This window comes from Ambystoma mexicanum, chromosome 5p (assembly GCF_040938575.1).
Source record: "Ambystoma mexicanum isolate Mex_15411 chromosome 5p, UKY_AmexF1_1, whole genome shotgun sequence".
NCBI classification, from domain to species: domain Eukaryota; kingdom Metazoa; phylum Chordata; class Amphibia; order Caudata; family Ambystomatidae; genus Ambystoma; species Ambystoma mexicanum.
In genome coordinates this window covers 297,099,415-297,122,120 of record NC_090930.1, presented here as the reverse complement: position 1 = coordinate 297,122,120, position 22,706 = coordinate 297,099,415, and the positions used below count along the sequence as shown (strand labels likewise).

The 22,706-nt window shown below is 48.0% G+C and overlaps 1 protein-coding gene across 2 annotated transcripts in view; it reads right to left on the bottom strand.

Moving 5' to 3' along the window:
• The window catches only part of RADX (RPA1 related single stranded DNA binding protein, X-linked), a 586,560-nt gene that overhangs the window by 61,944 nt on the left and 501,910 nt on the right, over positions 1–22,706 (bottom strand). For both annotated transcript variants that reach the window (XM_069612730.1, XM_069612729.1), the window contains exon 12: positions 16,602–16,889. In XM_069612730.1, the coding sequence (XP_069468831.1) occupies positions 16,602–16,889 (288 nt within the window). The remainder of the gene's footprint in view (positions 1–16,601; positions 16,890–22,706) is intronic.

Sequence of the window (22,706 nt, the reverse complement as noted above, 5' to 3'; positions counted from 1 at the left end):
CACCCTGAGCCTGGGGACGAACCCCAGAACCCAAAGGAGAATCCAAGTCTGCTGTGGGCTCCACTTGAGAAAGTGTAGCCAAGCCGGTTCTGGGCTCTACCTGAGAAGAATTCAATCCGGTTGAAGGTGGATCATGAAAAGAAGAGGTATTGAATGCCTTGTCCTTACCAAGGATGAGTATGCCAAGAGCGTTTTACTGAACTGGTTTCTGAAGATGTGCAAGATGCTTGCCACTATGTTGCTGTGACATGCGGTTGGGAGGAGAGCTTTGACATTTGTTCTAGTTATAATTGACAAGGGTTAGCCCTCTGCAGGGGTCGGGTGTTCCAAGGCTTGTTGTTGAGATTGGGGCTGGAGGTTTTTAGTGTGAGGTTCAAAATGCCCTTCTCTTTTTGCTGTGGTCCTAATTTTTTACAAATGTTATACTTGTGGTTTGGGTCTTAACCCAGGAGTCTGCAACCTGCCGTGCTCCAGATGGTTTTTACTAAGTCTTCCATGATCCCTCACCATTGACTATGCTGGATAGGGCTGGTGGTATTTGTGGTCCAAAACATCTGGAGAGCCAAAGGTTGCAGACCCGTCTGACACATTTTTGGCTTTTACAGTGGCTTCATGAGGGGAAGTGAGTCTTGGAGTCTCTATTTTTTGTTTCAAGGCTTGAACATTTACAGGGTTGTTTGGCTCTAAACCTGTGTGCCGGGCCCCTGGTTATCTCAATAATAAAAATAAAGATTTAAGAAAATAAGAGAAAGAGTCCAAGCCTATAGTGGGCTCTGCCCTGGAAGGCATACGTCATTTAATTCCAGCCTCAACTTTAAAATCATTATCATCTCCAAGACAGCCTGGGAATTCAAACTGAGCCTATTTCGCCATTGTAAGACATGTACCTCTAAGCATTTTGCCTCCCGAACGGACAGGCCCAACAAAGTTTCAGGAGTGAGTCATCGCTGGATTCTATATCCATAACCTCCAATGATTTGACTCCTCTCTGAACATTACTTGAAACAAATATAGTCTAAGGTGGCCTTAGCTAGGCCACCTCCCCGGTATATTTAGCTGGGAAGTCACCTTTAGTGTTGTTGTTCAACATAATTCATTCTCGAGCTCTCATTTCTTGGACCCATGCGTTGGCTCTCAATCTCCTGATGCTATGTGACTCGCCCAGAGATTGGTTGGGGAGTACTTCTGGGTCAACACATCTGATGTTCAGGTCCCCACAGAGTATAATAAATGGGTCTTCCACCTTTAGCTTGCCCTGGTCAAACCCATCGATCACAACATCCATGAATTGGTAATTTCCCACTTTGTCAGCAATTGTGGTCCTTATTAATGTGTATTGGAATCCGGTCAGAGTTGAATCTGCATACATACATTGCACCGTAAATATTTGGGGCCAAGGGTTGGGTTGCTGTGTTTCAGAATTTTCATTCCCGAGCCCATTTTAATGAGTGTCAATAAGCCAGAAAATGTTCTACTATTAATATCCTTTACTGCTGGATTTAAAAATGGAATATAGCCATTGCATGTCGGGGTCTCTCGAAACCACGATTTGTGAAGGCAGTTAATAGAGATTCCAAGATGGCGGCCGTTGGGGCACAGACGCAAGTCAGGTACCTCCGTCCCAACAGGCAATAATACTGTCTTAGCAACAAAGCAAACGCTGCTGCCTCAAGCGAGCACCCTGTGGCAGCCGTGTAATGATACCGAGATGCAGATCCACTGGGAGCGATTGAAGTGGGGTGACTTCAGCACGCACCGGGAGCGAGGGGTAGTGGGACTGGGCTTCGCCAAGCTCGTGGCGGAACCTAATCAGCTGTAGCAGACAGTCGTGTGTGGTGAGCCGCTCCCCATACCACAACTGCAGAAGGGTGCAAAGCGCAGCACCTGAAGGGGACAGACCCCAGAGGGAATACGGCGACAAGCATCTAATTTGTCGTAATGAAGCTGGCAGAGGACCCTGGCGGCCAGCACTACAGCTGCCAGCGAGGTAGGAGATAGCTCCAGGACCCGGCAGCCAACAAAGAGCACCCCAAGGTCCAGCAGCGTGAAGTACCGGTGAGGAGCTCCTGGAGAAGGTGCACACATCCAAGGTACTGTGAAGAAGCCCGGGCCCCCATAGTGAGCCCCGACTGAGAAAGGAGGGGAGGTGGTGAAGACCCTGACATATCACTGACCTGGGGCACAAGATCCCCACAGCAGCTGAGGAGCGGGGGTAGTAGCTACACAGGAAAGCCCTGCTAAGAGCCCCCACGCAGAAGATTGGGTGGCCCCAGGTGTGCAGAACAGTGGAGGAGGCCGGAGAGTATCCACCCCACCCCCCTCCTGATCTCAGGGCGCAAAGCAGCTGTATGGGAGGATTGGTCCAAGAGACCCCCCTCCCCTGCAGCCTCTTCCCCTTGTGAAGTCCATGGCTCGTCGGGGGTTCCCCCTGCCACCAGGGCCCAGGTGGCGGGTGGACCACTGGCTGAAGACATTGACCAAACATGCTGCATTAAGCTAGGCCCTGGAAACCATTTTGTGAAATCAAAATGGCATGAGCCCTGTGCACCACAGCGCGGCCCCCACCCTTGAAGAGTCTCACTTGTCCCTGCGGCCGCAGCTCCCTGGCAGATCCGCTGAGAGACCGTTCCCACGAACAGACGGACATGAGCTAGCGCTAGATGCAAACACTGTAACATTCACCTTCCGCAGTGTATCACTGTTCCCAGTATGACCCGGCCAGCAGGGCCGGGGTGGAAAAGAACTGTAAAATGGTCCCCTGACAAAAGCAGAGCCCCCAAATACTAATGAGCAAACTACCTGTGATGAAACTCTTCTCTCCATGACCTTTTTGACTAAAAACATGTAACCTCCATGAAGATGGCAGAATGTGTGTTTATATGGCATTCTGGTTGAAGTACCCACATCCCCGTAGCTATGCGCAAATGGTAAAAGTGTCCCGGGGTTTTCATGTTATATGTTTCGCCGAGAAGAATGCACACCAAGGTCCCATGCCATAACTGAACTAATGCTGCTAGAGTGCAAAGGAAGACAAATTCAACCCCATTGGGAGCTCATGTAAATGGTGCACGAAAATGCACAATATGTATGTCCAAGCTCACCATGTGTCACTGCCATCAGTCTTATTGGCCAGTTGTTCCTGCGTGCTCCACCAACCTTACTACTACCTCGCTCACCGCGCATGTATAGAAATGTAACAAAATGTTGTGGTTGTTAAATACTTAACATATAGGTAACGCATTTGAAATGGCCATGTAAAAGGCACTAACAATGTAGAAAACATAAGCTTTGAAAAGACTCAATGAGTTTTGTACATTATATGAATGTTTATGCCTCTTCCACTTAATCTGCAACGCACGAGGAAAATACCATTGTGGGCATATCCAAGGCCATTCCCCCTTCCTCCCCATTGAAGCCTGCCAGACGGAAAGCAGAGGCCTGTGCTGCTCTGCTTCACCTCCCCCAATTCGGCTGGAGCCGCTTCAAACATTCATGTTCCCCCGCAGCTCCCAGGGCCGCGGCCAGCCACCTGAATTATTTACAACCCAGCAGTAAACCCCGGCCATAAACGCAGGCCCGAAGGCGCCCTTTCTTAGGCTCCACGACCCACCAGCTCATCCCAAGTTAATGGCCCCTGTAAAATTAGGACACCCAATATTAGAGCAACACTGCAGGAACACATTCATAATGACTTATAACGGGACATGATAACTTGGACAACTCGCCCCTTGCCCTGAGACCCAACCTCGCGACCTATGATACACGGTCAACAGGACGATGGTAACCATGTATTGATGTATCACCAAAAGACCCCACTCTAGGTGCATTCCTCCTGTGTTGCATTAACCTGTAGAATAACCTATTCGAAGATTTACCGGGGAATATAATATTGCAATATTGACTGAATGCGGTGTGTGTGGCCTTAGGGCAGAAAGCCAAGAAAGACGTTCATCACCGACACTGGTCACGGCTGGCACAACAACACCGCCCAGATGAGCCCAGCTGACCTGCCCGGCCCGGTCCGGCCCACGTGGGTAACCAGTGACGTCCACCAACCACGGCAAACCACATCACAGCTGTACCTATAGTTAGTCGTCTCCACCCAATCCCCACGAACTTGTGCCCCCTATAGTGTGTAGGTTCTTATGACGCATTTTGTAAATATATACGCCTGTCTTTGCTATTGTCAGACAGAGCACTCTCGGAGTTTGCAGAGTCCTTTGCATGCCCTATTCTGACTTATATAAACTCCCATTAAGCTCACCCGCACTTTGTCTTAGCCTTATTCCCATCTTGGGAGAGTCCATTATTGTCTCTCATTGTGGGGAGGATCGTGCTATCTGGGGACGCTCGCCTTCACAGCCAATAACAGTGAAGCTCCCCAACACCTCAGGCTACGGGTGAGTTGAAAAGGGGACAGAGGAAGAGCCAGGGAGCGTGCTAGGCCCACAAGTGCAGAAACTGGGCTAGGGGGCACAGGAGTGGCAGGAAAAGGGCCCCATGTCAAAAAGTAAGGGGAAGTGCTCCAGGAGTACATCTCCCGCCTCTCCCACAACCTGGTATTACAGTGAGAGGACACAGAAATGCCAGAGGGAGAGATTTAAAGGGTGCAGGGGTACATGCAGAGTGGGCAAGGGAGGGGGGGTACTTACCATTGCAATGACCATCACAATAATTACGAATGATATACGGGCATGAACACCCAGGTAAAAGGAAAGAACTAGAGGCTTACATGTGGAAAAAGAAGCCAGACACAATGATGTTCCAGAAAGCCCACACTAGGAAGCAAGACAAGATGGGGCTTAAGATCCGGGTGGTACTCCCAGATCCATCAGGCCAATGCCATAGATGAGACAGCGGTGGTGCTAACTACAGGACTCACTAGACGCACAGGTCCGAGGCACGTAAGTGGGCCCGGCAGGGAGATTTGTATTCCTTCATGAGCAGATAAAAAAAAAGAAAAAAGAATCCCAACTATATACACTATATGCTCCTAACGTGGACCAAGATGGCTTCCGTCAGGGGGTCTTAGCGAAATTAGAAGGAATTGCACGGGGAGAGGTCATCCTCATGGTGATTTCTACTTGGCATGGGTTGTTCAGGGAGATAGGATTAAGGGGACATTACAGAGTATACAGGCACCGTAGAAGGCGCTAAATTAGAGGATAGAAGAGCTGGCACTGCATGACGTCTGGAGGGTGGTTTAAGGCGAAAGCGAAGGGGTTCACCTGCTACTCCCACATCCATTCCTCTCTATCTCAAATCAATTACGTATGGGCTTTCACGAGAATAATGGGGAGGGTTGTGGAGGCGGGTGCAATCTCATTGTCAGACCATTCCCCACTTACAGTAAAGATAGATGCTACAAGGGACCCGGGAGTGTGGGGGGGGGGGTCTGTGGAGATGGGGATTACAGACAGACTTATTGCAGGATCAAGGTCTCACAGGTTCAATCACAGACAAAATAGACACCTACTTTGCAGAAAACACAAATCCAGAGAGGGCGCTGGAGTCGGTATGAGATGCGTTTAAGGCAGCGATGAGGGGCCAGCTGATAGCAATGAAGGTCACTAGGGAGAAACAATGGGGGCAGCTGGAAAAAGACATAGAAAGCCAATTGACTGAGATATTACATACCATAGTGACACGCCCGACCAGAGCCTTGCAACGAGCACTAAACCGAACCCAAGGTGAGCTAGAACTACTCCGCACAAACCGAGCATAGAAATCCCTCCTAGACACAAAGCAACCATACTACACAGGGGCAAACAAGGCAGACCGAATGTAAGTGAGGACACTTACAAGCAAAACACTGGCCCACACAGTTCTAAAGAGGCCAACACAAGAATGTGACAGTCACAGGTAATGGTGCAATTCTGAAGGTCTTTGAGGAGTACTATTCTGCACTATAATCTTCAGACAACTCAGATGAGGTTGGACAAGAAATGTACCCAAGCAAAGCCCCACTGCCTGAAATATGTAGCTTAGAAAGAGAAGATATGGAACGAGAGATCCCTGAAAGCAAGGTGGCAGAGTCCATCAAAATACTCCCCCCACCCCCCTAAACAAGGTCCCCTGTCCGGATAGCTATCCGGCCAGATTTTATAAAAAACATAGGATGAACCTAACCCTGTGGCTCACTGAATTATATAACTCTTGCTGAGGTAAGGGGAGGATTAAATTGACAATGTACGAAGCTAAGGTGGTGTTCCAAAACCTAACAAGGATCCAACAGTCCCCGGGTCTTATAGACCCATACCATTAATAAACCTTGATGCAAAGATTTACACTAAAATATTAGCTAATAGGCTGTCCGCACTGCTGTCAAGGCTCATTGGGCTGGCCCAATCCGGATTTATACCTGGGAGACAGACACATGACAATATACGCAGGGTCTGGCACTTGATAGAAAAGACTGCAATAATGCAGAAACCAGCCTTCCTTGTTTCAATGGATGCGGAAAAGGCATTCGACCGTGTAGAATGGTCTTTTCTTTTCCGCACTCCTGAATGCATGGGGTTTGGATCGGGGTTCCTGCGGATGGTCTGGCCAAATTATCAATCCCCATCTATATGGCTCTCAATGAATGACGACCTTTCAAGGAGTATAGAAAAAAGGCGGGGCACAAATCAGGGATGCCAGTTATCTCTGCTATTGTATGCTCTGTACTTAGAGACCCAATTAGTTAAGCTCTGGGCCACAGAACAGGTCAAAGGGATTAGCACGGGTGTAGAGGACCATAAAATCATGGCTGTGGCTGACAACAAGTTGGTAGCGGCCCGGAAAACTCATTCCTGTACTCATATGGGAACTGGAGGCATTTAGGAGGCATACCTTAAAATCAATATGTAAAAATCTGAAATACCAAATCTGTCAGTTCGCCCAGACTAGCTGGAGAGCATATGGTCCCACACCCAGCTTAAAATGGCACAGCATGGGATCTCTTACTTAGTGGTTACCATCACGAAGACACTTGGGCAATTATATGGGACGAACTAGCCAGAGCCTTTGCAGAAAACTAAATGCTAACTACAGAGGTGGGGTCCCCTTGAAGTATCAAGGCTAGGGAGGATAACCATTGGTCAAAATGGTCATGCTGCAGAGGGTATTATGTTACTTCCAGGCACTTCTCATTCCATTGCCCAAATCCTTTTTCAGATCGTTGAATATGACAGAACAAAGAACAGTACAGATCTGGGTGCCCTACAAACGGCTAGGCACAGTGACAAGTAATGAACAAACATAGGCTACATTCTGGAAACTGCATCGAAGAGGAAAAGGGAACAAAGGGGCAGCGAAAAGGTAAGCACACTTAGGCGGCAAATTACACCAAAGACCACAGGGTCTACAAGCATGCACAAGACTGGAAACAGGGAGCTTGCAGGCCAAGACTCATGCTGGAAAGAGGGAACCTGGAGGTAAGGCTTTAAGGTTGAAACAGCAGGCTAGGATGGAAGCAAGCACACAGTGCAGCCACACTCCTAATCAGAAACACTGTAGAGCCAGTAAACTAACAACCAGAAGTACAGGAACTATAAATATCGGGCTCAGAAAGACAACAATCTGGGAGAAGAACAAGTTACTTCTTACCTTGTAACGTTCTTTCGACGGGATGTTCCTCCGACGTATTCCTCATCTTAGATATCTCCTTCCAGCTCTGCTGGCTTCGGAAAATTTTTTCTCTCTAGAGGGCGCTGCGCGTCGACGTCCTCCGAGTCGACGTCATCCTGCCTATAAAGGCCGTGCGCAGCGTCCGTTGCTCAGTTCCGTTTTGTAGCCCACAATAATACTTTCTGGACTAAACTAATCACCCTGAAGGAGCGTAAGCTGCAACAACAAGGGAAGTAGAACTGCGGGGATGGATGGGAGGGTCGATGAGGAATACGTCGGAGGAACATCCTGTCGAAAGAACGTTACAAGGTAAGAAGTAACTTGTTCTTCGAAGGGATTGTGTCCTCCGACGTATTCCTCATCTTAGATAGGCTCCCATAGCAGTATTCTATTATTGGAGGAGGGAGTACTGACTTCACGCTGTCTTCTATTGATGAATAGAATGCAGTACAGCCCTTCCAAACCTAGTCTCTTGACTGGAGGAGGAATCCAAATTGTAAAAACGTGTAAAGGTATGGACAGACGACCATGTAGCGGCCGCACAGATGTCTTTAACCGGCACGCCTCTTTTGAGGGCCGAAGAAGCTGCAATACCTCTGGTCGAATGAGCCCTAAGGTTTTGAGGGGGCTCTTTCCCTGCCAGTTTATAACATTCCAGAATGGCTAGAATGATCCATCTGGAAATGGTCTGCTTAGTTATTGGTAACCCCAGCTTGTGACCTACGTAACCTACAAACAGCTGGTCTGCCTGTCTTATCCTGGCTAGTCTACTGATGTAAAAACTTAAAGCCCTCCTAGGGTCTAGCCTGTGTAACCTCTCTTCCTCTTTCCCCGGGTGAGGAGGAGGATAGAAAGATGGTAGGGTAATCTTCTGAGTGATATGGAATTCAGAAACCACCTTTGGGAGGAAATTTGGCTTCACTTGCAGGACAACTTTGTCTTTGTGAAATATTGTGTGAGGGGGTTTACAAGAAAGAGCTTGTAATTCACTCACCCTTCTAGCAGATGTAAGTGCTATTAATAAAACAGTTTTAAGGGTAAGGAATCTTAACGAACACGAATGGAGAGATTCGAAAGGTGTGCCCATCAGGAAAGTTAGTACAAAGTTTAAATCCTATAGGGGAACTTGGAATGGTCTTGGGGGATAAACATTGGTTAACCCCTTTAGAAACTGTATTACCAAGGGTAATTTGAAATAGGATGGTTCTTCCGCAGTACGCTTAAAGATGGATAGCGCTGCGAGATAGCCCTTAATGGTGCCAACTTGAAGGCCTGAATTTGCCAAATATAGTAGGAAGGACAAAACCATTGGAGTACCACATGAAAAAGGGTCGATATTCTGTTCTCTACACCAGCTGCAAAATCTGTTCCAACGGCAGCGGTATAAAGACTTTGTTGCTGGCCTCCTTGCCGAAAGCAACACCTACATAACATCATCAGGGAGGTCCCAATCCTTGTACCTCAGCCTTTCAGAAGCCAAGCGTGAAGGTTGAGGGTTTTGATGTCTGGATGGAGAACCTGACCTCCCTTCTGTGAGAGTAGGTTCTCTCTGAGTGATAGTCGAATTGGAGGGCAGATGGACAAGTTCTAGAAGGTCCGGGTACCACGTTCTCCTGGCCCAATCCGGGGCAATTAGGATCATGGTTCGCCGGAATCTTCTCAACCTCCTGATCATTTGAGGAATGACAGGGACCGGTGAGAACGCGTACAGAAGCGGAAACTCCCAGTCCACTATGAACGCGTCTCCCAGAGCTCCTCTCGGGGGAAATTCCCTTGAGCAGAACAGGTCGCATTTCCTGTTTAGGCTGGTGGCGAACAGATCTACCTGAGGGGTTCCCCAAAGGGCGAAGATCTCTTGAAGGACTTCCTGAGCTAGCTCCCACTCGTGGGAGACTGTGTTCTGCCTGCTCAGAGCGTCCGCTGTCAAGTTCTTCTCTCCGGCAAGGTGAACTGCCGATAGAGAGATTCCTTCTTGGATTGCCCAAAACCAGAGCTGCATCGCCTCTCTGCACAGGGGTAGTGATCCTACGCCTCCTCTTTTGTTGAGGTAATGCATGGCCACTGTGTTGTCCGTCATTATCAGGACGTTCTTCCCTTGTACAGCTGGCAGGAACGCCTTCAGCGCAAGTCTGATGGCTCTCAGCTCTAACAGGTTGATATGTAGTCTGGACTCCGATGGAGACCAACGACCGCTGATGGTCAAGTCGTTGGCGTGGGCTCCCCACCCCCTGAGTGAGGCATCCGTGACTACTGTTATCTCCGGCCAGGGTTGCCAAAACTGTTCTCCTTTCAGAATGTTCTCCTGACAGGCACACCACTGAAGGTCTCGAGCCACCCTGCCGGGAACCTAAAGAAGATCTGTCATTCTCCCTGAGAATTGTGACCACTGAGTCCTCAGTGCCCACTGGAGGGATCTCATTCTCAGGCGAGCCTCTGGCACTAGGAAAATGCAGGATGCCATGAGGCCTAGCAACCTCAAAAAGTCGAAGGCTGGGAGACGTTGGGCATGTTGGAACTTGGTAACCATCTGTCTAATATCTTGAGCCCTCACCTCTGGTGGCGAGTCTTTTCCCAGGGAAGTGTCCAGGATCGCTCCTATGAACTGGAGTCTCTGCGATGGTATCATTTGTGACTTCTTTAAATTGAGGGAGAAGCCCAGTTTGTGAAGGAAGTGGCACACGTGATTTAGCTGGATCTGAGCTTGTTCCGAAGAAACAGCCCTGATCAACCAATCGTCCAGGTAGGGGTGGACGTGAATCCCTTCCCTCCTTAGACTTGCAGCCACTACCGACATTAACTTGGTGAAGACCCTCGGGGCGGAGGTCAGCCCAAATGGCAGCACTCGAAATTGATAGTGAGAGTTGCCAATTGCGAACCTCAGGTATTTCCTGTGTTTGAGATGGATAGGCACATGGAAATAAGCGTCCTGAAGGTCCAGAGATACCAACCAGTCCTGGAACTGAAGGGCCTGGAGGATCTGAGAAAGAGTGACCATCTTGAATTTGTCTTTTCTGAGGAATTTGGTCAATTCTCGCAAGTCCAAGATGGGTCTCAGTCCTCCGTCTTTCTTTGGAATGAGAAAGTAAGGGGAGTACCAGCCCTTGTTCCTCTCCGCTACAGGTACCGGTTCTATGGCAGCTTTCTCTAGCAGGTCCAAAATTTCCTGCAAGAGGAGCGGATCTGGAGCTTTCTGAGAGCTGATCCCCGGTGGATGACTCTGAGGTATACGTAGGAAAGGCAGGCAGTAACCTTGGGCAACTGTTTCCAATGCCCAAGCATCTGACGTGATAGCCTGCCATACCGCCAGATGTTGAGTCAACCTGCCTCCTACAGGTGTCCTGTGAGGGAAATCCTCAGAGTGGTTTTGGGGCGGCTGATGCAGATGCCGATGGTAAAGAGGCACCTGCTGTTGCTGCGGCTTTTGAATATCTACCCCGTCCACCTCGGGTAGTTCTTCTTTGTCCCCTTTGAGCCGGTCGTCCTCTACCTCTTCCGAATGCGGAGTAGAAGCGAAAGGACTTGCCCCTCGCAGAGGTTCCTGTGGGACGAAAGGGAGTCTGACGGATTGCAGCTCCTAGGGATTTTGCTGCTGCTTTTGAAGTTTGCAGTTTCTCTAAACTGTCATCCGCCTTTTTCCCGAACAAAGAAGAGCCATCGAATGGCATGTTCAAGAGCCTGGCTTGCACATCTGGGGCAAAACCAGACTTTCTCAACAAAGCGAATATCCTGGTCTGATGTACTTGCCGCCATTGCTCTGCTGATACTGTCAGCCGAATCAATGCCCGTCTGGAGGGATTCGCACATAGCGTCTTTACCGTCCTGTATAATATTCAGGAACGCATCCCTTTCTTCTCCCTCCGGGATGCAGTCAGCCGCTGTAGAAGCACACTCCCAAAGTGTATGGCTGAACGTAGCAAGGGTGCAAGTAGCATTAACAGATTTTAACGCCATGCTACATGCCGAAAAAACTTTCTTTGCCATAGCATCATATTTTTTATCGTCCCTGTCCTGTGGGACGGTAGGGTAAGCAGTCTTGACATCAGTAGAAGATGCTGCCTGTACCACCAGACTTTCTGGGGATGGGTGTTTTGACAAAAACTCTGGGTCCGGGTCAGTTTGTCATGATCTTCCTCTGAAGAGCTTTATGAAAGGGCACTACAGGATCCTCCTGTGGGCCTTTGTCAAGAATATCCGTGAGGTCATCTTGTTGGAAAGATTGTGAAGGTGCAGACCACCCCATGAACTCTCTGATCCTGGCCATTAAGGCTCTATAGGGGGTTTCAGCATGCTCCCCCGGGTCTGGCCTAGCAAACTCCACCTCAGGGGAAGTGTCTAACCCACTTGCCTCATGTAAGGAATCATGAAGATCCTTTAACCTGCGTTCCTCAGAGGAAAATTCCTGTAACGCTCACCTGATTCCCGCAGAGGCGCCGGTCTTGACTGGGTGAATGCCGTATCTTCAAAGGTGATGTGTAACACACGGTTGGCTCTTTGGGCTGGACCTCTGTGCACTGTATGTCTGACTCGAAGAGTAAGATGTCTTAGGTAAGTGAACGCCGAGCTCTCCATCTGCCTCGGGGCAGGGTGCCGTAACCAGTTTCTTCACTGGATAAGGGTGCAGGCCTCTTGACCTCAGAGGACTGCTGTCCGTCGTTAACTGCACGAACGGTAAGTTCTGGGCACTTCAAATGTCTTAAAAGTCTTTTGTAATGATATCTCTTGTTTTGCAGGGTTCCGGCGATGGCGGGCTGATGAGAGTTGAGGATCGAACCCGCGTGAGGAATAGAAGCGCCTGGAAGCACGTAAGTAAGCGCTTGTAGCCTGCTTCACGATGCGCACTAACTGTCCCTTTTATCTTGCAGGTAAAAGTTCGGAGCTTTAGAGAAGCGGAAGGGTGCTGGAATACCCACTGGATTCGGCGTGGGAAGGAGTAATGGCACGTGAGTAATAAAGTTGCCCAATGTCTTTAAACGCACCTTCTTTTGTCTTTCAGATGCGGGATGCAGCGCCGAAGGCCTCCGGAGCGTGCGAAGAGCTGGTAAGCTTTTGTCTTTCAGATGCCGGAATGCAGTGCGAAGACCTCCGGAGCATGCGAAGAGTAGGTAAGCCTTTGTCTTTCAGATGCCGGAAAGCAGCGCGAGGCGTTGGTGACAGCCGATGGACCAGGTAAGAGATGCGCTGCCACTGAAGACCGTAGTGCTAACCTGTTCTTTCTTTGTCTTTACAGGTGCTGCTGAAGACTGGATTCCAGGATGGTAAGCCTTTGTTCCCTTAGATCCAGGATCAGAAGCAGAAGACACGATGAGCGTTCTGCTGCAGAGAATGCAGAATAACACAAAGCAAGATTCATCCATCGGGTGTGGTTTAAATAGCCTCCTGTAGTGCTTAGGTGTCCCCTTCCACAGCCACGCCTAGGTAAGAAAAGAGTTCCTGCTTTCCAGAAGAGTTCCAGTGTTCTGAACCTAGGGAGTGGCTCCTGCCACACCCAACAGGAAAAGTAGTCCCAAACAGAAGAGGATCAGGGGTTCAACTGGCAGGTAAGTAAGCAGCATGGTCTGCTGCAGGTAAGTCCACCCAAGCATTATGAGCCCGGCGCTTCCAGCGCTGGGACTGGGCATCTTTATGAGCCTGGTGCCACTGGCGCCAGGAGAGGGTCCAAAAGGTCCCAATTGGGACTGGCTGGCACTCGGAACCGGGGTTATGGGTCTGCTTCCAAGGGAGTCGGGCAAGTCCTGATCTTTTGGAAGCAGAGATCATAACAATTCCTCTCTAATTGGGGTTACAGGTCCCTGCAACTCAAATGTGTCTTCCTGTTCAGACAATTCACCCTCTTCCAAAATTGAGGACATAGTTCTCAGTTGTTCTGAACTCATAAAGGGAGTAAATCCCATTTCCAAGGCAGAGGGTGCCGAACTTGTCATTATCGGCCTCGAAAACGTCAATGTCGTCGACGCCGACGTCGAAGGCTTCGAGCGTGGCGTCGAAAACAAAGGTGGAGGCCTCGAAGACCTCGACAGAATTGGAATTCTACTCGACAATCTCGAAGCCATTGACGTCGAGGACCTGGGGATAGTCACTGGGTGTGTCGTAACCGTGACTTTTCTTGGCGTTGACGCCGGTGTCGAAGCTGGCGTCGAGTCGACAGACCCGTGTGTCGAAGGTCCCTTCGACAACGGCGTCGACGGAACCCTCGTCGATGGCGTCGACGGAACCTTCGAGGAAGGTTTGGAGGTCATAGTCCTACTCGAGGGTTCGAGACGCGCTCGAGAGGTTTCCTTCGCCGGGTACTGCGACTCGTGGCGTTTTTGACCTTCGGGTCTTTCGACCAGAGCATTGCTCTCGCCAGTCTTCGAGGGGGTCGAGGCCGCTTTCTCGAAGACGCTCATCATATTTTTGCAGAATTCCTCCCATTCAGCCCGGGAACTATGTTTCGTGGGGCAAGGGATTCTTTTTGGCGAAACAGAGGAAGAGGAAGACGGAGAAGGGGATCTTCGATGTCTCCTCTTCGAGTGCTTCGATCTCGAGGAGTGATGAGACCCACTCCGAGACCTGGAGCGCGAGAGGAGACGAGTGTCTCGACTTCGTCGACGAAGAAGAAGCTTTAAAAGTCTTACCTTTCTCCAGCTTCCCCCTACGCTCCTTCAGGGCCTTAGCTGTCATGGACATACAGTCCTCACATTCCGAACAATGGTGTTCAGCTCCCAAACACCACAGACAAACTCTGTGAGGGTCAGTCAACGACATCTTTTTCCCACAATCTCGGCATTTTTTGAAGCCGGATCGAGGAGTTGTCGGTTCCGACGAGGAAGCCATCAAGTACGGATCGAATGACTCGAGGTAAATAGGATTAATCTGACTAAGAACTGAGCAACGGTATTCCGAGGCACTGAGTAAGCGCGGAAAAACGGAACTGAGCAACGGACGCTGCGCGCGGCCTTTATAGGCAGGATGACGTCGACGTCGATACAGCGGCTGTCGAGGGACATCGACTCGGAGGACATCGACGCGCAGCGCCCTCTAGAGAGAAAAATTTTTCCGAGGCCAGCAGAGCTGGAAGGAGATATCTAAGATGAGGAATACGTCGGAGGACACAATACTTTCGAAATATCAGATGCTAGAAGACAGAGAAATAAATCAGAAGGCTTGTAAATACAAGATACAAATACACTTGCACGGTTGCACGCTTGTCCCTTGTGACTATATCACAAGATAATAATGACTTTCTTGTCCAAAATTATTTATAGTTGCAATGTATTAATTGCTTGACTGTTTCAAGGTTGCTGACACATACACGTGTCGGCAACAGTGAATCAGACGAGCAATTAATAATTTGCAACTACAAATAATTTTGGACAAGAAAGTCATTATCATCTAGTGTTTTAGAACCATTGAAGGGACAAGCGTGCAACTGTGAATGTGTATTTGTATCTAATACTAATTAATAGGGTTTTACAGGGTCATTCTCTACATTCACAGGTGTGAAGCTTTCCAATCCATTGACTATTGTAATCAATAGCTTACCACCTAAGCGTGCCTACTATCCATACTTATCCCACAGCGGCTTGTAAATACAAGCTCACAGGGGAAAGCATCTTGCAGGTGACCCAGATGCAAGCATGTAAGACACCTCTCCTTATTCTGTTCCTTGCATTGTTTGAGGGAAGGCAAGGCTAAAAAGTCTGAAATGCATTATGGAAGGTAATTTCGTTAAGTGATTCATCATGAATGTATGTTGACAGGTACCACGAACGTTGTGCATTTCGGGGGAAGAATAGGCAGCAGCCACAGATAAGCACATTCCTTGGAAATGCAGACCGGTTAGGATTTCACAGACGGAGCAGTAGAAGGAACGCAATGCACCATTCTTATTCTGTGAGAACTGGAACTGGATTTAGGGTTGAAGTATTTTCCAGAAATCATCCTGGAGGTTTGTAGATCAGTTTAAGGACATGTGAATGGCTTATGGCCATAACCGGCTTACGACAGGGCTCTGGAGGGCCTGCATATGAAAGGAAACTAGATCATGATAATTATAATGGATGTAGTAAGCTTCTTTCTATTAAAGCATACAGACACAAGGAAAGTATGGATCTGCGGAATCACTTGGGCCTTATGTTATGTTCATTTGTAGAGTGCCTTATGTACCATTGGTAGGATCTCAAGGCGCTGTGGTTTCAACGCCCTCGGGGACCGTGGTACGCATCAGTTAAGAGTTTGGGTGACCCTTGGTATGTGTGCAGTCAGTGCAGATTGCGCACGTTGGCTGCATTCTAGTGCTAAGTGTAGTGCGGTGGATGTGATCGATCAGTGTTAAGTGTGCAGCATTGAGGGTGGTCTCCGAGTCTGCATTCTGGCTGCCATGGGGCATGAAAGACTTAAATGGCTCTTGAGCACAGTGCCTATAGTTTGAACAATTATTTTGCCAATCGGATGGTCACCAAAAACACGGTTTTCCGGGTTGTGGAGTTTTACACAACAGGAGATCACAGATTGAAAGTGTTTGTGCTGCAAAGCTGTCTGCACTACATTCAAGGTTCAACAAAGGGTCGGGTCATTTTATCACAAGGAACAGTATCAACAGTCCAAAGAATTGACGTTTGACCACTGGTTCTGCAGGGTACGAACACTGGGCTAAGCATATCTTCATGGCAAGATAGGACTCACAGGTCTTGATGTAAACGTAGAGTTGCTCAGGTCAGAAGTTAATGACAGAACCTGTTTAAAGGAGCACAAAAGCGTGTCACATACGTACTACATTCAACACTACTTTAGTCTTGTCAACAGCTTTCTACTGGATTGCTAAAAGATGAGATTGTTGACCAGCAACCCCAAATGTCCAGTTTTTCAGAAGGCAATGTTCCAAAATAAGCAATTGCCAGCAAGGGGACAGTTTAAATGTAAAAAGACTTATCAAGATTGATCATTTGAAAATATTTCCTAACTATCTGTTGCGCAAAGCAATATAATGACACATGCATACTTGTTCTTACCTAGAATTGTCAAAATATAGTGTCCAGAACAATTGGCAGCTTTGAATTCTTGAACTGTTTTCTTCGATTGATAGTTTTTAGGTACATATTTCGCTGGCTGTATGTTGTATTGTTGCATCAGGAATTCTTTATGCGTATAATCAAATTGACGAGCTATACTTTCTGAGAGGACAACACTGTATCGCAAGTGTTCCATCAAGTTATGTTTGACTTGTGACCACAGTTCACTTTCCCATATTCCTTGATATACCTCTCTCTCACCAGAGGTTTCAGTTATCCTTTGTTCATCTGACAAAATAAAAACAAAGTGTTAAAAAAGAATGTACTTATTGGATCCAAATGGGCGCAACACAGTGAATTTGTATAAGTAAAAAGTAAAACAAGCTAAACCAACCAACCATTGGTTATGTACAGAGATTCTCATTTGCAGGTTATCTCCTATCTCTTTCTTAGGCAGTGCAACTGTTAGGCAGAAACCTGTGCAGTTCCCTTGGGGACCACTGCAAAAGGCTTAAGACTACAGGTGTTGGCAGTAAACCCAATTGGTAGCAGTCTGTGCCAACCAGATTTACCTGGTAGCTGTGGCTGAGCAGCCAGACTTCTCTCAAGAAGAGTTAGACAGTATATAGAGTATACAAGATAGGTACCAAAATACAGTAGCACAACCAAACACTGACCAGAGCTTTGGTATCAAGTATATCATTATTTATTTAAAGACACACTTAGAAACACTCTAGCACTATTATTGTAAGCAAGTTCAAAAACACAGTCACTATTAACATATATACATCCCTTATTCCTTATTAGACAAGTCTTAGTTAACACCACTTATTTCCAGACCGAGGTGAGCGCCTAACTAAAGATGGCATTCCATTAAGTTAAGAAAAAGGGAGGGAAAAGGCAGAAATTAGGAACAGCACACAACACAATACTTTAGAAGCACTCAGCAAGGCAGGAAAGTCAAAGTCTACTGTGAGCAAAAAAGTTCAGAGGCCAGGCTCCTTCTTGGAGAGAGTAGAACACCAATGTGCCAAAGATCACACCTTGAAAGTGGAGAGTCCTCCAGCGGGGGCAGTTGTTCCTGGCAGTGGATGCAAGTCGCGGCGTCGTCCAGAGGAAGAGAAGATCTCGACGTGGAGGAAAGCTGAAAGTCGTTGCACTGCCAGGGAAGAAACCAGCCGCGGAGTTCTCCGGTTAAAAGGTACTACCCTTTTATTCGCGGTAGTGGTAAAACGTGGTATCCCGGTTGCCGGGGTGCTTGGCACAGGCAAGGCGGCCACGAGATGATCCGGGAAGGCGAAAAGGCGGGCCAACTGGTTACCCTCACAAGTCAAAGGAAGAAGACTCTTCGGGATGAAGATCTCCTCTGTCGTTGGAAGAAGTGGTGAGTCGTTGCAGGTCGGCTCAGCTTCTCCCTCTTCGGATTCTTTGGTCCTGTGGCGACGTCTCAAGTCCCAGTCCCCAAAGCCCTGCTTTTATGCAGAAAACCCCCATTCATCAGTCCTAGCTGTCACTCAAACATGCTAAGTGGTGAGCCGGGCGGCTCACCACTGGGCCAATCACACAAGAGAGCGACTTGAGTTGCCGAGGCAACTCAGTCCAGGGTGCCTAAACCCCCCTCCCACACATCCTGTATACCCAGACAGAGTGGCACCACTTTTGGAGGCTTCTGTGTAGAAGCCTGCCAAAAAGTGGAACAAAGGGCTCGACTTGGGTTGGAGTTACAGAGGCAAACACAAACACCATTTTAAAACCGAGTCCTGGTGAAAAGACCCAACCGGGGAATAAATATTAAATAAATAACCCGGCGGTATCTTTAACATTGCACCAAAAAGTGGTGCTTTTAAAATGAATGGGAAAATCCCATAGTAAATATTATTAAGGAATATTCCGTGTGGTAACCACTGCCACCAGCCAGAAACTCGACGAGGGGGGACTGCACAGTGCCCCCTCGAAAAACAGACCCAGGGGCAATCTAATTACAACTACCAGTACTTCCACAATATGATGCTTTGTACTGGTTCTGTTCCCAATTGAAGACTAGTAAAGTCAATGGTGACTTTACATGCCCTGGGGGACAGTAGTCAGTCCCAGGGTATGGAGTCTATGTTTGGGGGTCACTATGACACCCCTGTTTTACTGCACTGAGGGTGGTGTGTAACACACTTACCAATAACCACATGAAACCCTATGGAGTAAAATACCCCATAGCCCATAAAACACATCACAAAGTCAAAGGATATCTCAAATCATGTCTAAGAGTGGGAGAAAAAGAGTCTCACTCTTAGCAGGAGAAAAAAATAAACCCCAAAAATCAAGCAAAGCTGCTGGGGGACTCACTAGGTTTGGGAAATTAGCCTTAACAGAGAATTCTCCCTAACACCCCCCCCCCAGACTAAGGGACAGGAGGATTTAATCCACTCCTGGATGAATCTCATACCTCTAGTCGATGACATACATCCTAGAGAGACCATGAGCATTTTGGTGGTGACACCCTGACCTGTGCTCAATGGTGAAATCAAACCCTTGCAGGCATATTGACCATCTCGGTAGTTTTGGGTTTTCCCCCTTCATTTGCATCAACCATCTCAAGGGTTGATGGTCAGTCTGAATAACATAAGTAGAACCATACAAGTATGGCCTAAACTTCTTCAGTGCCCACACAATAGCAAAACATTCTCTTTCAATTGTTGCCCACCTTGTCTCAGGATCCTTCAGCTTTCTGCTGATGAAGCAAATGGGGTGCTCCCTACCTTTCTCATTCAGTTGGCTAAGGACTGCACCTATACCTACATAAGAAGCATCTGTCTGCACAATGAAAGTTTGGTGGTAGTCAGGAGCTCTCAATACTGGTGCTTGGCATAGAGCTTTCTTCAGGTTTTCAAAGGCCTGATTGCACTCCTCATTCCATTTGACCTTCTTAGGGAATTTTGGAGAGGAGATTACATTCAGTGGAGAAGCTATGGTCCCATAGTTCTCTATGAAATTCCTGTAATACCCAGTGAGGCCTAGGAAGGCTCTCACCTGGGTTTGAGTAGTAGGTGTTGTCCAATTTTGCACAGCTTCAATCTTACTGAGCAAAGGCCTTATTTCTCCACATCCTACCTCATGCCCAAGGTAGACCACCTTACTCCGACCAATCTGGCATTTACTTGCCTTTATGGTCAGATTGGCCTGTCCAAGAGCCTGCAAAACATGTCCCAGGTGGTTAACATGCTCTTCCCACGATTGGCTGAATACTGCAATGTCATCCAAGTATGCCATGCAGTATGCCATGCAGAAGTCCTCCATCCCAGCCAGAACTTGATTTACCATCCTTTGGAATGTTGCAGGTGCATTTTCCAGTCCAAAAGGCATAACCTTAAATTGGTATAAGCCAACTGGGGTAGAAAATGCAGTTTTCTCCTTGGCATGGTCTGTCAGGGCTATTTGCCAATAGCCTGACATAAGGTCAGCTGAGGAACTTGGCTGAACCAAGTCTATCCACCAACTCATCTGTCCTTGGCAAAGGGTGGGCATCAGTCTTGGTGACTGCATTAAGAGCTCTATAATCCACACAGAATCTCAATACTTTGGATCCTGCCTTTGGTACCAACACAACTGGGCTAGACCATGGACTAGTAGAGTGCTCTATTACCCCGAGATCAAGCATCTTCCTGACCTCCCCTTTGATGTGGGTCCTTACATTTTCTGACATTCTATATCCTCTGCTTTTGACTGGCAGACAGTCACCAGTGAATATATCATGCTGTCCCCAAGAAGTCAAGCCTGGTGAAAGTGAGAACAGAGAGGCAAACTGATTTAACATAGATTTGCACTCTTCTTGTTGCTCAAGTGTCAGATTTGAAGAGAGATTTACTCCTTCAATCTTTTCATCCAAGGGTAAGCCTCTGAGGAGATCAGGGAGAGCTTCACTCTCTTCTTCCTCTTCTGTTGAAGCTAGAAGCAAGGCTCCTACTTCAGGCCTGGAGACATATGCCTTTAGTCGGTTGGTGTGAAAGACTCTGGGAGCCTCCTTGGGATTGCCCACGTCCACCAGATAGTTCACCACATAGTTCACCTCTCCAAGTTTACCCACAACCTTGAAGGGTCCCATCCATTTATCTTGCAAGGCCCTCTGCCTTGTGGTGATCATAACTAGAACTAGCTGGTCTTGAGTGAACTCAACCATGTTAGCCTTTTGGTCATGCCAATGTTTGACCAAAGCTTGCCCAGTTTTCAGGTTATCACTAGCTTCTGCCATCATGTGTGACATTCTCCTCCGGAGACCTATCACATAGTCAGTCACTCTGACTGGCTTGGGGGAAGAAGCGCTCTCCAACCCCTCCTTAATCAGGGCCAATGGACCTCTGACTGGATGGCCATAAAGAAGTTCAAAGGGAGAATAACCTACTCCCTCCTGAGGGACTTCTCTATAAGCAAAGAGAAGGCATGGCAATAGGAGGTCCCACTTTCTTTTAAGGGGATCTTCTAAAGCACCCATCATGCTCTTCATGGTTCTGTTGAACCTTTCTACCAACCCGTTTGTCTGAGGGTGGTAGGCGTTAGAGAACTTATAAGTAACTCCACAGGTTTTCTACATGGCTTTCATGTAGTGGGGCATAAAATTTGACCTCCCCTGTCAGAGATTACTTCCTTAGGAAACCCAACCCTGGTAAAATACCAAGGAGGGCCTTAGCTGCAACAGTCCTCATAGGAATTTCCTCAGGGTACCTAGTAGCATGGTCTACTACAACAAGGATAAATCTGTTGCCTGCGGAGGTTGGGGGATCAAGGGGACTAACAATGTCAATCCCTACCCTCTCAAATGGGACTCCCACAACTGAGAGAGGCACTAAAGGTGCCACATTCTTGGAACCAACCTTACCAGAAGTTTGGCAGGTGTGGCAGCTCTTGCAAAACCCATCTACCTCAGCCCCCATCTTTGGCCAATAAAAGTAGAGTGAGAGCCTTTCCTTGGTCTTCTTGAAACTCAAGTGACCAGCCAAAGGAATCTCATGGGCCAGTTGCAAGAACTTTTGTCTGTTGCCTTGAGGTACTACAAGCCGCTTGTAGTCTCCAGGTGCAGACTCAGTTGGTTCACTGTAGAAGAGGCCATCTTCGCAGTGCAACCTATACTTCCCAGGCTCTTGCCCATCAGCCTGAGAAGCTGACTGTTGGCGAAGACCTTCCAGAGTTGGACATTCTCTCTGTCCCTTACTGAAGTCTGACTTGTTGGGTCCACCTTCTGCCAGTAAAGACTGCAGCTCAGGATGGTCAACAGGATCCAGATCTCCAATGAGTTCTTGGCCTTCCACTAGCTCCTCTTCAGAGTCTAGCTCAACCACACAGGGTTGTACCTCCCTCTCAGCCTCAGCTGGAGGTGGAGTTACAGGTGTAACTTTGGACAACCTACGGGAAGTCCTTGTCGGAAGCACTGGAGTGCTTGCTGCTGGCTGTTTCCTAGAAGTCTTGGGTTTCCCCTTTGCTTCTTGTTGTTCAGAGATAGCAGGTTGTAACTCCAGTGGAGTAGGAGTGATATCCTTCTTCGTCATCTCTTGGCAGTACCTCTCATGGTTCTCTCCCTTGCAGGTCTGGTGAGCTCCTGTAACCTTTTACTAGGAGGTCTGGGGGTATGTGACAACTCCAAGAGTCTTCAGGTCATTACCCAACAGAACCCTTCCTGGTACCTCACTTTGTATGCTGACAGGTATCTTCACAGTCATGTCATTACACTGGATGAGAACTGGTAACTGGGGAAGCATCTGCACAGGCCCTCCAGCTATCTTGGTGAGGCGTTTGGATGCCTTAGCAACATCCTCTGCCTGAAAAAATGATTTATCCACCACAGTTATGCTGGCCCCAGTGTCCCTAATGGCAGGACTCTCCTGACCATTCACCTGGACACTGTCCTTATAATACTCTTTAGTATTATCTGGGATAGAATTATATACATCTAAATTCTGTTGTTCCCACAACCACAGAGACAATAAAGAAACACTAGCTGAGACTCCAATGGGTTCATCAGCTAGTAACAGAAAGTTTCCACTTGCCATTTGTACTTCCTCCTCTGGAGCGAAGGCTAAGGAGACAAGCTGGACCCCTGAAGGTTTACCCTTACACCTG